Source organism: Chamaea fasciata, unplaced genomic scaffold (assembly GCF_029207755.1).
Source record: "Chamaea fasciata isolate MVZ Bird 193981 ecotype frontalis unplaced genomic scaffold, bChaFas1.0.hap1 SCAF_7, whole genome shotgun sequence".
Taxonomy (NCBI): Eukaryota; Metazoa; Chordata; class Aves; order Passeriformes; family Sylviidae; genus Chamaea; species Chamaea fasciata.
In genome coordinates this window covers 21,904,135-21,921,419 of record NW_027094092.1, presented here as the reverse complement: position 1 = coordinate 21,921,419, position 17,285 = coordinate 21,904,135, and the positions used below count along the sequence as shown (strand labels likewise).

At 40.1% G+C, this 17,285-nt stretch overlaps 1 protein-coding gene across 1 annotated transcript in view; it reads right to left on the bottom strand.

The window, feature by feature from the left end:
• The window catches only part of HSD17B12 (hydroxysteroid 17-beta dehydrogenase 12), an 82,968-nt gene that overhangs the window by 19,552 nt on the left and 46,131 nt on the right, over positions 1-17,285 (bottom strand). The window contains exons 4-6 of the mRNA XM_066187882.1: positions 13,833-13,943; positions 9,100-9,164; positions 8,100-8,144 (exon numbers count right to left, since the gene is read on the bottom strand). Of these exons, the coding sequence (XP_066043979.1) occupies positions 8,100-8,144; positions 9,100-9,164; positions 13,833-13,943 (221 nt within the window). The remainder of the gene's footprint in view (positions 1-8,099; positions 8,145-9,099; positions 9,165-13,832; positions 13,944-17,285) is intronic.

Below are 17,285 nucleotides of genomic sequence, written 5' to 3'. Positions count from 1 at the left end.
TAAAATATGCTACAATAATTGGTGGACTTACATAAAATAAAAAACTATGAAGCCATTGACAGCTTAAATACAGCAATAGGTACACAATTTGGAGAGAAATCGAGAAGTATCTCACTACCAACTGTGTTAAATAGTTTGTTTCTGAAGTTCAACTGGACAGGAAATCAATTTTTTTCCCCTTCCACAGAAAAATACTGATGACAAAACTGGATTTCATACTCAACATCACTTCCTTCTGTTTTATTAAAATTCTTATTTTAAGGGTATTTCAAAATTCTGTGAAATAAAGCAAAAATTTCTATCAGTATTTTTACACCTTGTGATGTGTGAAAAAAATATATTTTTGACTACTCAGTATCTTGATGTAAAAATAGCTTTATTTTTAAAGAGCAAGATAACAGAAGGCAGTGCTCTGAGTCAGACTCACCTGACCCAGCCAACTGCACACTCCAAGTGCATGATTGGAAAAATGCTGGCAGGGTATTCTGCAGCCAGACTCAGGTCTGGCAATTTTATACACTGTACACACATGTAAAAGATTTTCAGCATTAATTCAAGTAAAACAATTGATAGCAGAAATGTAGTTGTATCCCTAATAACGGTGTCAGTAGTGTCCACCCCTGCTTGCATTGTATGATCTTTATCCAAAACAGCCAAACTGGTTAACACTCGTCTTTAATAGCTGTAATCTCAAACATGCCATTTTGAAAAATGGCAGTTCAAAACCAAAACATCTGGAACTGAATAAATATCCCCCAGATAAAAAAATCCAAATTTTAGCTAGGTCTTGTTTAGAGACAGTCAGTTCTGTAATGGTGTCTATTTCATAAATGGCAAAGCCTTGCAAGTCAACCTATAGGAATGTGCATGTAGAACGTCAGAGAACTTTACAGTAGTGTTTGTTTCTTTGAAGGCAATTTCACACAGGCAGAAGGAAGTGTCAGGAAGCCTAAAGGAAAGGTTGGGAGCTACCCAAAAAAGCGTGCCTTTAGTTGGTGATTACTGAACATGGTTAGGCTTCCTTCACATAACCCTTTTTTCTGAAGGAATACTACTTTCCACAGAAATATGAATGCTACAGTTAAAAATATGAATGTTCCCAAGACTCTGAAGACTCAAGTAATTCCAGACAAGTAATTAGGCTACATGAAAACTACCAGCTCATCCAAAACAAAGCATTTTTTCTTTCTGAAAATTTCCATTAGAGCAGAGTGAGCATGTGCATCTGACAAATTTGTTCAGGACACACGACTCAACATCAGAAGTTGTTAATCTTTGAAATTTTACAAAGTCTGGCTAAAAGTTATGTTTAGCACACAACCATGAAGAGTGGTTGTTGCACTCTATCTTTTTTTTGTGTGCTTTCCAATTATTTCACATACACACATAATGCTACAATAGAGTCTGGGGTACAGTTCCTTTGGTTTGGAGGGTTGCTTTGTTTTTAAGTCAACTTCTTTTATACATAACCATCCAGATCTCAAGCTCCAGGATGCCCAGGGCAAATTACTAACCTAAGGTAGAGATTGATCGTAGACCAGTTCAAAAATCTTTTATAGGCAGCTATCATTTCTTGACATTCTTTTATCTGCAACTGCATTTATAACATTCCTGGCAAGCTCTGGTTGCATTGTCCACTCTTCCTCACTAAACCTGTCCTCTACCTTCTAGCTGTGGAAAAAGTAACACCACTTTTACCCTAACAAAGCACAGATTCCTACTTGCAAACATAAGAATGCACAGACTTATGGCTTGTGTTCTAAAGCAGGCACTACAATTAAAAGCTGCTATTAGAGGACGAACCAATATAGTTGGAAGTTATAACCATGGATTTCTAGTGATTTTTCTTCAGAAGAAAACCTCCCATTCTTAGTTATCATGGTGTTGTAATCTGGTCCAAGCAATAGCTCAGAAGCAGAGCCTTTGGAAAGAATAAAATGCAAAATTTTGAATATCTTTTGAGTGATGTTACTCAGACTACTAAAACACAGCAGGAAAAGGTGAGGTAAATATTCAAAGTCCTCCTTTAGACCTTATGGGCCCCACAACAGTGCCAGAAATCTAATACCACAGTTGTATATTTAGAGACAAAACATTCTACGATGTTACAACTGCAAGTCATTCTTTCCACTTTGAAAGGGTAAAGTGATACCCTCTCTCTAACTTAGGGCTATACAAATGCAACAAAGGGTGAGGCTTGAGAATTTGGACAAGTTTGCTACAGTGTTATGCAGCTAAGAAGCTTTCCTCATTCATAAACCTGGGGTGAAATTTTAACAACTCAGAGCAACATAACATTTGACAGATCAGGAATTCCCTGTGGTGCACCCACTCATGTACAAAAACAACATTGCTACTACCGTGAGACAACTCTAGAGTGTCTGGGCAGAGGATTCACACAAGTTCATAAATGCAGTAGCTGCTTAACAAAGTTAACTGGCACCCTCACCAGCAGACAGTACACTGAAAAACTAAGGAATTGTTCTCATGCACTGGTGGTTAAATTGATGGTGAGGCCTATTCTCAGCATCTACAAAGTTTTTTAATGTGTCTCTCTTGAAACAGTAACTTCTTAATGCAGCTTGCACCCCAAGCCAAACAAGAATTATTTCTATTTGTAAAAACTAGCAAGTAGACCTGACATCAGCTCAGCTCACACAGTAACCCGTGTGGCCATGTCAGGGGCACCAGACATAAAAAGGGAACCATGAAAGTAACAAGCCTTGTTCATTTTCAGTGACTTTCCTCTGAGCAACAGTTTTAGAACAGAAAGTTTTCTCTATTTAGAGCCACAAACTTTTGGAGTCAAGTTAAAAAAATTAAAGCTCTCAAAACAACTGTATTTCTCCTCTTGCCCTTTATACAGGACAAAGACTGCTCAAATAATAAGGCTGAACTTGCTCTTTTCAAGAGGCAAAATACATGTTTGTGTCAACCCCAAATCTACAGAAAGCCACAGAACTCTAGGATTTCCTCAATTTCCCTGAGTTACTTGCACTTTGAACAAAAATCCCCAGTGCTTCTCTGACTATTGCTTAAAAATATTTATCACAGCTACACTTCCCTTGATCCAGCTTTCTGTGTATCACACTCTCAGGTTCAAAGTCAGCAAGGTAGCAAACCACAGCATTGAATTTCTCCCTCTGGACCATCTGAATGATATTCATGACCACCTTCACAGGATGCTTACTCCTTTTCCGAGAACTGGCAACTGTCCCTCTCTGTTTTAAACTTATAATATGTACTTAGCCAAATCATCAACCCCCTCTTTGATTATGACTTTGAATATTAATGTAAAAAAATCTCTTCACTAGACTGGAATACACACACACACACACACACACACACACACAGAGACACACACAGAGTGATCTCTTCTTATAAGTCGGTGTTGCCATCGTCCTCAGAATTATGTTCCACTTGCTGTGACCCTTTCCACAGCAAATACAAAAATAGGGTTCTTGCAGAGGACAAGCAACTACCACCTGAACTCTGGTAAGGTACCTTGACATATGGGTATTAGGCTGCACTAGCCCAACTGAACACACACTGGTAAGAGATGTCATTTCCTACTTCTTTTCAGGATTGCTGCTCCCCGGGCTTTTCTTCTTTCTACACACAGGTCTACATAAGAATATTTCCCCTCTTTCTCAAATACACTAACTTCTGCTCCTCCTTTTAAGTTTATATTGGTTGTGGGTTCTGTTGTTTCTTTCTTTCCTAAACTCAACAGTTTCACACTTTGTATTAGTTATTCCCATGTCCTGTCTGGGATTCACAGCCTGGTGGAATTCACCTCTCAGTATTCCTCCATTACGGGGACAGCTGACACCAGATCTCTCAGTTCAACATGAAGTATTTCTGTATTTTGAAGTCTTGAGAAAATTAAAAGCATCTCAAATATGACAACAAAAATCGTTGATGTTGTAAGGCCTATTACCCTTTTGTATTGACACTCAGTATAAAACATGAGTAAAGTCATCAATGTGACGACCACCACAGACACAAGGGATGTACAGGTCCATAATTTACTCTCCTGCTTCATCGGTTAATGCCAATTTCCAAGCAAAGCCTGGCCTGCAAGCCTAAAACTTGCATCCCCCCCCCCCCCCCCATATAATAGCCTGCAAACCAATTCAGCTCCTTGCTTAACCAACCGCTAAGCCAGCACTCCCTCAACTACTTAGTCCTTCTCGTTTTTCAAGAGAACATAGGTTTATGCCTCACTCCCAATGCAATTAGCATATTGTGATGCTGCAAAGGAAATAACAAACTCGCAGTTCCTTCCATACCAAGTAAGTCCTGCAGCTTCCAAAGAAGAAACAAGGGCTCCCTGAAGCATTTGAAGCTATTCTCTGTGCTCATTACCTACCCATGGTTTCACTGGACAGCATTTCTAGCACCCTGGGCTTTCAGGACATTAAGCCAATAGCCAAATCAAGTTTGTTTTCCAAAGTGAAACTAAAGGCTGTAAAATACAAAAATGAATCGACTCAAGAAGATGAAGTTAATACAAAGGAACTATGATTAGAACTATACAGAACATCTTTGATTTTGATTTCTCAACACTTGCTGATAAATGAAAAAACCCAGGGATTCTGACCTGGTATTTCACTCAGTGTCACTAATATCTGTGTCTCAAAATGCAACAAGATATCCAAAAGTTATAATACAAACCCACCTTACCTGAACTGCTACCAACAATCATTGAAGTTCTGCTATTTAAATCCCTCCAGAAGCTTGAGATGAGAATATGACAAGAACCATGAAACTACATATACTACCTCATCTTATTCCTCATTTATTTGTCAATTCAATCCTTGTATATGACTACATTAAGTCTCAGGCTCTCCTGAGAAAAAAACCACAAATGAAAAATCTTTGTTCTATTTATGGCATCAAGACCCATAACACTTATTTTTTTTGTATATTATACAAAGTCCAGAGTAACTCCTGCACTGTACATCACCATAAATATGTGATATTGCCCAGACTGCTTAAAAAGCACCTACTTTGGCTGGGGGACAGGGTAGTATTTTGTCAAAATTTTTAACCAGTATTTTAAAAGACATGAAATTTCCAACATGTTTTACGCAATTTTAAGTAGCTTATCTTCAGTGATGTACAGGGTGCTTTAAAGGCATATCATGGTAATCAACACTTCATGCCAGACTGAGTGAACCCCAAAATTGCATGACTGTGTAGTTCATGGATGATCTAACCCAGCAGTGCTATAAGGACATGATGGGGGCAGGCACAGCAGCATGGAACAGGATTTGGGAAAGACATGGGGTTTAAAAGGTTTGACAGGAAACAAGTTCTCAAAACACCTGCCAAAATTCCATCGTATTAGATACTTTGTATAATAATACTAAGCAGCGGGACCAACTAAGCTAAAAATTTGTCCGGTGAGGTGAAGATGTCATCTTCTCTCTCAGTGTACCCCCTCTTACACACTGCGTGTCCCCGGGAAATATAATGTGCTGACTAATGAAGAAAAAGACGGATCAAAAAGTCAAGGGATGAGCACTATGCTTCAAAACTGCCTATCCTTACAGCAACAAAACACATTTCAACATTTCTGCAGAATCAATCTGTGTTAATTATCCTGACTTCCCCATTTCAAGTTCAAGGGGTGTTTCAGCCAGAACTGGAGTTACTTGACACACACACCAGAAGAGTTGTGCTGTGCAAAAGGTGCTGCTGATGGCACATGGTACAAGTTCACTGAGAGGACAGGGGATATCATCACGTTTTAGGCTCTGAGAAAGGTTGGTCCAAATGGCAAAGAAGTGGATGCCAATGCTCTAGAACGTAACAGTACAGGTTACATGACACCTCTGACAAGGATCTGGAGATACTGTGGGCAGAGCCTGAATGGGTAGTAGCTCTGCCTCTCCAGTACTGTCACATTTCAGCAGACCTTCAGCTTCTTGCCTAACAACTTTGTGCTCTCTTCCATCACAAACTTCATGTTTTCAGTCAGACAAGAAGTCTTATTGTTGTTTTTAAAAAACCACACATATATATAGGTGTGTGTATATATATATACACATATACACATTTATAAGAGATGGTATCAAGCCCAAAACCAGAACTAAATATTCACAGGATTACATCCTAAAAGTCTAAGTGAAAAGATATACAGACTTCTCCTAATTTTTTTTTTAATACCATGATTCTCCAGTTCTACGGGTTCTCCTGAAAAGTGTCTTAGAGATGGCACACATCTCTAATGTGCTCTTCTCCCCAAAACACTAAGCATCTGGCATTCCTACTCTTTAATTACACAACACAATCGTGCAGGAGACAACATTTTCAAGCTTGGAATCTTATGCTCAAACTCTGATTAAATGCAGCAGCAGGAGTTGTTCACAGTCAAGAAAAAAATTTTTCAAACAGAAGCGAAAAACACTATTAAAACACAGCAAGCAGATCTTCAGTAAGTTCCTATATGTGCAAAAATAGCCATTTTAGAATGTGAAGAGGCTGAGAGGATGCAAATTTTACAAGAAGCTGTACAACAATTTTGTTAAATTGTTGATGAACACTGACACTACAACTGAAGCATTACTTAGGAAAACAACACAGTCTAGCTGTATCTCTGGAACTTTAGGTGTATGCTGAGTTAAACTATTACTCTACCCTCTCATCTTCAGAAATACGTATTGAAGTAGCTCATCTGTAACTTTTGTACTCTTAACAAAATGTTCCCAGGAAGACTGACACCCCAAATTCTTTTATCACTGATTAGTGCACTCCCTCTGCTGGCACAGGACAGACCTCACACCTCAGCAGAGGAGGTCTGTGCAGGACACTTCTTCATATGTGCACCTGATGCAGCTCTCTTAACTTAAATGACTTCCTTAAGAGAAACTTCCCTTAAGAGAAAACTCATTAATAACTGACTTCTCTGATTAAATCTTGCAGGGGGACAAGAAGACACCATGGGTTGTTGTTCTTCGTGAACTAGAAAATCTGTACTTGTCATGCTCACAGTCATTTTCCAGGTGAAAGGCTTCCGAAGTCTCACTGTTATAGCATTTCTAACTTTCCAACAAGTAGTTCTGAGATGTCGAATAAAACACACACAGAGGTAGGAGCTTGCAGCAGTCAGCTAATATTACCAATTCCCATTCAGTCATGCAATGGCTGCATTTTCACTGTTTGTCTATGTTTCAATAAAGTGTGAGAATCTTATTAAAGCATTGTTTTAAGAGGTGCTGTGCCTCCTCACATGGAAACCAGAGTTCAGACTCCCCAAAAGAACTGTACTAGATTAATTTAGTACTTGACCTAATAATCAGAAGAGCTGCAAAAAAGTCAAATCTTTCGAGCCATCTTTGAAACTTCTAATATTTTAGCTTTGAGGCAGTATCTCAGCTAACAGAGATACACTGTTATGCATAAGAAGGTTTAGCAGTGAATAGTCAACAAGGAGTTTCATCAGCACACACTGGTAATACATTACCAGTGCCCCTGTGACATATAAGCAGCTATTCCCTCTGTCTTTTTAAGCTTTGATATACCAGGATGAAAACCACATTTTTGAATGGACCTCGTGTTAATCAACAACAGAACAGCCATATGTTTTAGCCTGAAGTCATGCTGATTTCTTCTCAATAAAACCTTCAGTTTAAATATCAAAAAGTGAAGGTAACTTCTGAGGTAAAGTTAATGCATGCTTCTGTGAGTTTGGTTTTTCATCTTGCTCATATCTTTTGCAGAAAATCTGCAAGCACCTTCTCACTACAGTGTACAAAAACCTTAGGCATGCAGAGATAAGGGCTGCCCAACCCAAGAAACAGATGCAGGGGGAGAAGAATGAAGCATTTACAAGAAGGACTATAAAAACAATTGTGAAGAAGCATTAAGTGCTGTTTTGTGTACTTACTTTGCTCCTTTCAAATACCTAATAGGCATCTTTAAAACAAATTACATTTCACACAAAAATCAGAACAGTCCAATATGACAATAGGAACCCCTGGGTTTCTCCAAGACAAAAAGTGAACCTGTAGTCTAACAGGTTAAAGTAATTCCCTCGGACGACTGAATCTTGTTACTCGGTTTTGAATTATCAAGTAGTGTTGGTAACTTACCTTACAAACAGACATGATGTTAATGTTAACCATTTTGTCGATCGTCTGCAAGAACACAAAGTTTTGGGGTTTACTCATTTTAAGTTATTTGAACAGTATTTATACATCCTCTGGGTTTAAGTGCTGGGATAAATTGTCTGCCTTTTCTCCTTGCCTATCTGCGTAAGTATCAGGAACACTGACAGGCTTTCAAATCAAAGTCTGTGAATTGCTCTTGGTCAGGTCTCATCTTTGATTAGGAACTTGCATTAATACAGAACAACACAGGTGTATCACAGTGAAACTATTTTCTAACACTATTTGCAATACTTACAAACTTTAATAAATTGTTGTATTTTACACCTGTTTTAAAATTAACTACTGTATTTTACTCTTCACCATTTTAGTGACTTTAAGTTTATTCAGCAGGTTAATAAATAATTCAGCAGGTTCATAAATATTATGAAACTTATTTGAAGGTGAACCAAACACCAGATGTATTTAACAACACTTAAGCAGAAAACACAAAACCATAGTGGACATAGTGAGCTACAAGGGTTTCAGAAAGAAAATCATGCACCAGTGAAATTGTTCATAATCAGAGTTTTCAATGTATCCAGTACAACCAAGACTGTCCCCACATTATGAACTGCCGAAAATGGTCATATTTAAGTTTTTTAAGTGTTGCGGACTATGCAGCTTTCATCTGTGAAACTGCTTCCTCCCCTTCAGTGACATAAGAAGCCCTCCGGCACAAGCTAAAGCAGCTCAGAAAAACCAGCCAGATGAGACCAGGGACGAGAGCAGAAGAAGCAGGAAAAAGTAGGTAAAGAACACCACCAAAAAGTGAGACTGCCATCATCGGCATTGTGTTATGCTGCTTATGGAAATCTCCACGCTTTTGAACACTTAAATCTAATCAGAAAACCTCATTATGTGAGTACCTTAACCAAACCTAAATACTTCTGCAATATTTGCTAACCACAGTAGAACACTAGAAGGTTACCACAAAAGCGCTTACCTTCTCCAGCTCTGGAATATCAATAAAATATTCAGGATAAGCATAGGACATTCCCACATTGTTGACTGAAAGAAAAGGATGAATCAGATCACTTGGATGCCCACTGATTAGTGACAATTTTCAAGAAATGAAATGCTTAAAATGTTGCATTTAAGACACTCTAACTGCTTTGGCCAAGTTTCCTCAACTATAAATACCCCCGCGCACACGCAGCGGAATACGGGAGCACACGGACGGGCCATTTTAATGTGGAAGCGTTAATTCTCCCATTGTTTACGAGCTGCCGTATTTAGCACCTCGCACCCACGCCCCACAGCGCGGGGGTGGGGGGGACACGACGCTGCCTCTGCCACCACGGGGGTGTCGAGCCAGAGAGCAGCCGCCTGGCGGGACAGCAGGTGAAGCCGTTTCACCCCGTTTTTTCCGATAAATAAACACACCAAGGGAAAGAGGAGCCAAGCCGCACTCCCCGCCGAGGGAGCGGCGGGCGCAGTGCGCGGCGCGGCCGGCAGGTGGCAGCAGAGCCCGGCGCGGCCGGGCGGGCGCGTCCCGCACCCCCCGCCCCGAGCGCCGCCGCGCCCCGCGAGGGAACCGCCGCCAACGGGGACCCCGCGCCGCGGCCCGCCTCCCCGCACGGAGATTCCCCGCGGGGAGCCCTTCTCCCCGTCACCCCCACACCTCCATCGAATTCCTTACACCCCCTAGGTTTATTTTTTTTCCAGTACTTTTCACTGGCACGGTTTTATTCTCGGACGTGAAACCGATACCCATTCTCTAAATCCCAGCCCCAGCAGGAGAAAACTTCTAATTCTGCTCGAAAACAGTGCTGCTTTGCAGACTCGAACTCCATAGAGCACATTGATATGGAGACAAAAAGCAGCAACCAAAAGGGATCTCCGCTTCCTAAGTATCTGTTGTTCATCTTACGCAAGTGAATCGCGTGACATGTGGTTGCTGTGGCAACATTTCACATTTATATAGTGTCTTACACCCCAGAGAATCCCAAAGTGCTATGTATGCTCAGCAGCACTGTGCACCTCCAGGCAGGAGTCTGCACGGGGACAAGAAACGTCGTCAAAAGGCACTGATGCCTTTTACAAAAAATAAAATAAAATAGCCCCTCCATCTGTGCCAAAAGCTATCGTTTTAAGACCCAGCCTGAAAGAGAATTTAAATATCAACAGGGGTGCAGGATGTGCAAGAAACACGAGGAAGAGATTCTGGCAAAGTGCGCCAACTTCATTCGGAATTCCCTCAAGCTCTTTTAGTCCAGATCTTAGTGTATTTATGGAAGTTCATTAGTCATGCTGTGTGTTTCAAATTTTTAACTTTTAGATAACCTTTAAAAACTGAGGTGAGGAATTGAGGGGAACTGGAAGTTGGCAAATTCCCAGCAGACATTTGCTATATTTAGAAAGAGGGAAAAGTTTTTAGAAGGAAGAAGATCCAGTCTTGCTACTGCCAGAGTGAACCAGGTTTTTTTCCTTCTTTTCATCCAAAAATAAACTATTTTTCGTTCCGTCTCTCTGGAAAGGATTTTGGCTATGAATTGTGGCAGGGTCATGGCACTAACCTTGGTAATTCTCTCCAAATTTAGAATGCTTATATGATTCATGCCACAAAGACAGTCACACAGAATTCACACCCCTTACTGCAAACTGGGTCCCAGATATGCACCTTTCCACTTTCTGCAATCGTCTCTGCTGCAAGTTTCTGACAGACCATTAAAAAATCATGTTTTAGGTCATACCGCCATATTTGAACTAGAAAAAAATGGATAGCAGCAGGGAAAGATATTGTCCAGCACAAACTCCTTTCAAGAATCAGAGCTATTTAAGAATGGCAAAAGGAAGATTTCCCACCTCTGCTTGTTTAACATATTGCTGTAGCTAGCACATGTTCGAAGTCACTGACAGACGCTGTTTTGAACACACAGCAAAACATTATGCAAACTCTTTTAGCCTTCCTACGTGGGTGAGAAGAAGCTTCCAAATAAGAAGTTTACAAGGATTTCAATCTGTAAGTACTTTAGTTAGACTCTGTGCAACTCCATAATTAGAAGCCTGTTCTTGAGCAGTACATGTGGAGACTCCTGTATCTCCAAGTATAAGGTTAAAAAATAATCAGCATCGATCACTGGCAACTGTGCTGAGCTACCAGCGCTTCTCATACCTACTGTTCCAGATGAGACCTGAAAGAAAAAAATACACTGGAACCTGAGAAGCTAATCCTTATGGCTGTTCTCATTTAAATCCATGTTTTCCCTCACACAAACATGAAAAAACACAGCTCAACAAAAGCAACATTCTGGATTGCAACAAATACTACAGAATTTAAAATATAAGGCACTAAAGCATGAGATTAATTACCGTAAAAAATTAAAATACTATCCTTCTGGAGTAGCCATCATCTGTGTGGAAAAATTACATTGGCAAATGGTTTCTATTAATACAGCTATATCTGGGGGAAAGAAAATACCTACGTAGCACATAATCTGATGATGTTGAGCACAAGATCTACTAAAACTGCTAGTGATTAGTTAGAAGGGAGGTTTTTGTAAACCTGCACTGAACAATGGCTGCATGAAAAAAAAAAAAGCAGAGGAACTCAGCTAGAGAATACACAACTCTAGAGCATTTAGTTGCTATTTTTACCATGTTTTTAGCCAAGGTGCTCATGCAAATAAAAACAAGAAGCAGGCTCTGTTTAAGGAACAGTGCTTTGTTTCCCTGTAATGAGCTCACACAAAATTTGACACACACACACTGCTTTAGTGCCCAGTTTGTGCAAGGCTATAAAAAGCCAAATTTTCATGATTTTGTAAATCACCATAACCTAATCACAGCCTAAAAAATAAGAAAAACCCCTTCCATTGCGGATATGTGCCTTGCACAGTAAAAGGTTTACTGGTGCTTTGAGACATTTAAACCATCTACCATTCTGCAGCAATTGCTACGTGACAGGCAGCTTGCAAGCCTTACACTCCCTGAGTGGATTTTGACAGGACAGATTAGAATGTACATTAATTTTACTCTTCAAAGTTTCTTTGGAACTTATTCCTTCAGAAACAAGAAACAAGGCATTCACAGCTGTGTCACAACTACTCTTTACACAAAACACATCCTTGGCAGTTGAAGTTACTCCAATGGCTTTGAATTTTTATAGCAATTAAATACTGGATGCCATGAGTTGTATGCAATCAAGTGTGTTAAAAGCAGAAGGGAGCATTCTGGGGTTTATCCTGTAATGTTATTTTTTAATTGCATTTTTATATACACTACTTTCTTGAGCACTGTTTTCAAACACTGTACAACAAGATTCATCTATTATCAACAAAGTTCCTACATATTATCACGTATATAACAAAGTTGTCTTGAAATATGTCTAAAATACCCCACAGTTGCAGCTCCTATTACTGTACTTCAGGTTAGTAAAACGGGTTTTATAGTGAGAAGTGCTTTATCAGATGACAGGTACTAGTAGATGTCTGAGCCACATGATCTTTTTCATGTGTTTAACCATCACAGGTTCTCGTCCCTATATTGTCTGTCCATTGAAATACAAGGATATGCACAGACATATGTGTTTCCAAGGGGGGGAAAAAAACCAAACAAACCAGAAAAACAATAAGCAATTGCCTTTCTTTACCCCACTGCTCAAAAAAGATTCAGGTAAACTACAGTTATGTTGAAACTCTTCTTAGCTTGTGATAAAACACCTATATGAAATCACCTCTGTTCTACATCAGACAAAGTAAGTGGAGGGATCACCTCGTGTTTTCAAGGACTCCCACACCACCTACACTCCTGCAGTGCAGCAAACCACACTCAGGCATGTTGCACTCCTACCAGCAAGAGAAACACAGCTTACCGACATGGTCAGAAAAGGCTTAATACTTTTGAAGTAGAAGAAAGTTACTTGATGTTGTATTGTAATGACTGAATTTCAACAGCTCTGTAATTAAAAGTTCACTGTTCTCCCACAGGGCTCTACTCCTAAATCGAGTATCCCCTAAGCCAAGTATGCGAAGCTTGCTTAGAATCTAAGATGGCATTAGGTCATAGAATCATTGAATAATTTGGGTTGAAAGGGATATTTAAAGGTCTTTTAGTCCAAGCCCTGTGACATCTTCAGCCACATCAGGTTGCTCAGAGCCCCATTTAACCTGGCTTTGAACGTTCCCGCAGATGGGGCATCCTCCACCTCTCTGGGCAACCTGCTCCAATGTTTCAATACCTTTTCTTATTTATACCTAATCTAAACCCACAGTCTTCTAGCTTAAAGCCATTGCTCTCTTGCAACAGTGTACAGAGGCCCTGTTAAAAAGTGTCCCCATCCTTCTTACAAGCCTCCTTTAAGTACTGAAGGGCAACAACAAGGTCTCCCCAGAGAGAGACTTTCCCCAAGCCCAACAACCCCAAGTGTTCACATCACGGTGTGTGCAGTCACAAGCTGCAGTCAAAGGCCTCTAGCAACCACAGAATCACACACTGAGCACATTCAATAAACATCACAGTTTCCTAGAAAATAGGCACACATGCAAGCACCGTCTCATCACTGTAGTGTATCAACAGCAAGCTAGAAAACATCTCAAGCATGCAGCAACATAGCCTTAGTCAGACAAATAATAGCCTTTGTGAATTAGCTTCAATAAACTTCAATATGGGAAGAAGTTAGTAGACATGTCAAGACAGAACACCACAATGAAAGATTTAGAAAGATCAGATACAAACCTAAAACTCCAATCTCCAGGCCTTCCAATCCTGCTCTGATTCCATTGTAAATATCTTCTCTCTCTCCAAAGTCTGCCGCAATGACCTTTGTTTCTACTTTGTACTTCTCCTCTAGAAAAAAAAAGTTTTGAGAAGTTTAAGTTTGAAATAGTTTACCATTCTGATAACCTAATAACTGCATCAGTAACTAGGTTTTACGAAACATTTTAAGTAGCTAGCATTACACGTGAAGATTTTCACCTCTGCAACAGGAATCCTTGAATTTTAATGTTACCTGCACAGAAGTATATGACATTAAGCTATTTTTGGTGAGAACATAAATTCTCAAATGATTCGGCACATTCTGTTTGTAAGGGACAAGAAAGATGGCAAGATAGCAAATTATACACCTTGGCACAGAACAGCAAAAAGGGAGAAATCTGGAAGCACATGTACACAACAGTGTTCACATATAGCTTGACAAGAACACTTTTTTTCAACTAAAGCTGAAGGGCAAATGAGTTGCTTCAGACCAAGCAAAACAATTCTTTATTGCCCTCCATTTCCATTCTTACTTCTGGTCCCATAAAACTTTTTGAATGTTTAGTTTTTTGAATGTGTAACAAAAAGGGAATGTGTGGGTGAACAAGAGCAGAACTTCAAATTTGATCATTCCAAAGCCCTTCTGATGTGCTGTCATCTCCAGCCTTACTAGAACAGGAAAAATACATGTAGGCAACTACATTTTGAAAGAGAAGAAGGCAAGTAGTAAAAATACCTCATATAAAAAGCAACTCTGCTTTCATCAAGCTAAATTATATTGAATTAAAAGCAGCACAATGTCCTCTCAGACGTCAAAAGAGCAGGATAGTAGCTTAATATCGCAGCATCTCTGTTCTGCTGTACCCGACTCCCACCCTAGCATTCCTTAAGGGACCTGAATACAGCTCGAGAAGGATTTTGCAGCACTTTGCCCCCAGAGCCATTCATAAAAACCAGTGCCATGTTAAAGGAAAGGAATCATTCACAAAAAAAATTAGAAGCAGCCAGATTCCCATGATGCTCCTTCCCATTCAAGGGAAAGCCGTGATTCCCATGATCCTGCCATCCATTCATGCAGAATCATGAATCTACTGAACTCACTGGTTAGCTGCCTGCCTCCCCTCCTCCCCCCAATATCCCTAATGGCAGATGAAATTATTTCTGCTCCTTTTCCCATCCTCAACCTCTTCATCTCCCCTGAACAGCTGCATTGTTTAAAAATCCCCTGAGAGATGTTGCTATGTCAAATGACGACGTAAATAGCATTAAGCCCCTACTGCAGCAGCAGTCTTGTGATCGCGTCAGAAGAAAATCAAGTTCAGCACTGGAGGGGGGGCATAGAAATGGTCTATTTTTGAACAGAGCTGTTCTAATGTTTAGCACACACATCTGATTTTTTACAGGACACAGAATTAAGGGCAACGTTAGAGGCTCATCTCATACGTGCAAATGGACTGGATGGGCAAAGCCCAAGTCACACACTTTACACACGTGTCATCTTTAACTGTTTTGTGGGATGTTGTTTTCACTGCCACTCAGATGCATTTGTGAAATGCAAGTTGTTTAAAGGACCCAAACACTATTCTCACAAACTTGCTGAATTGGTACTGTCCTTTTTATACTAAACACTCTCCATTAGGATTGTTACCAATCCATCTTCAAAGCTTCCTCAAATCACTACAGAGATACTATGAGGACAAGGTAAAGACAAATCTGAATACTACAAATAGAAACAATACAATAAATTATATAAATGTTACTATACATAGTACTATAAACAGAAAACAAAAATAATAACTGTTCACACTACTATTCATGTAAGACCCTTCTTTGAGCCCTTAGAAAATTAGCAAAGAGCCATTACACTGAAGCTAGTTAAATAATACACCTATAAAAAGCTGCAGCACCCTTTGTGGGCAGAGGGTGGGTGCACAGTACAACATATAAAAACATGTGAAAAGCAGAAGGCTGCCCACTGGTTTAGACAGAGGACAAGGTCTTTGCTCGCACAAACATGCAAGGCTGTCTTGCCCCAGCAGATACCACCAGCTGACCAAACCCTCCCTGCCCATTTCACAACAGCTTTCAGGTACCCTGTAACTTTTGCATACCCTGTGCTCTGTCCCAGAACCTGCAACAGGTGGGATGATCCCCTACCTCAGAGAAAAGACTACAAGATATACCTGAAAAACCAGTTTATGTCAAATGATAATGCAAAGAGCATTAAGTCACTTCTGTGTAAACTTGGTCTAGTAGTCAGAGCACAAGGTGCAGAGGAGAGCAGGTGTGCTCTGCTCTGCATGAAAAAATGGAAAAGGGAATTTCCTTGATCTTAAGGATTAAGATGTTCTCAAACAGATGGGCTAGAAGAGAGAATAGAGCACATTGCTATTTTATCTGCAAAAAAGACACTGAGATGTAGAGTAATGGAGAAAGAAGCAAATAGGCTATGTCCTTATCCAGGGTACCTAGGAGTATCTGGGCTACTGCTGCCCAAGAGAAAATCTGAAACTCCTTAATGGAGCTTTCAGCTTGAGGACCAGGAGGTACTTGAGAGCCACGGGGAGTGAAAGGAGGGTATAAGCCAGTTTTTGTAGTCACAGCTAGAGGACCTGAAAGACCTATTACCTGCCAGCATGTCCAGCATTCCTGATGATATTTTGAAAAGTAAATCTGATGTTTTGTCTTGGGAACTGGTATTTCAAATGCTCCTTAGCAGGAGACTAAATACTATACCACGTTATCGATAGCTGTGCAGCAGTCAGTCATCACCTACCCATAGGATGGGCAAAGGAAGTTAGCAGATCTCTGCCACAATTCTCAATTCTGACACACAAGTGTCCCAATCATCTCATTTACTAAAAAACCCAGGTGAGATCAGTATTGGCCCTATAATTAAGTTTTAACCTAAACATTCACGTGTCCAGTTGATTTACAGGGTCCCTATTACCTTAGCCAAGACATCTGATAATTTAACAAGATCAACTATGCTCAACAGTATCCTGGTAAACCAATAAAAGCAGACATGATCTTCTGCAATCACAGCATGATTTGAGAAGTAAGCTGTTGACCATGAAGAAATTTTCACAGCTGTGAAAAGGCTGAATGAACCAACACTCCCAATAGTGATAGAGCAGGCTGGTATAAACATTGTACAAGACAAAAAGATGAAGTGAACTTTTGCAGAAGATACTGGGATGTATTCTTTCCAAGATCCAGAGAGCAACCCAATCACACAGACTCCAGAGGCAGAGGCACAGCACGGTCTGATACGGCAGTCATGCAAACAGAAGCAGTATGCAAGATACACAATGAAAGGGGAACATAAGATAACTGAAAAAGTGCCTATTCTTGCAGGGGTAAAAGAACTACTGACTTCCGGAAGCACGTTCCCATTGTTAATTTCTGCACAATACAGGATGAGACAGTCTG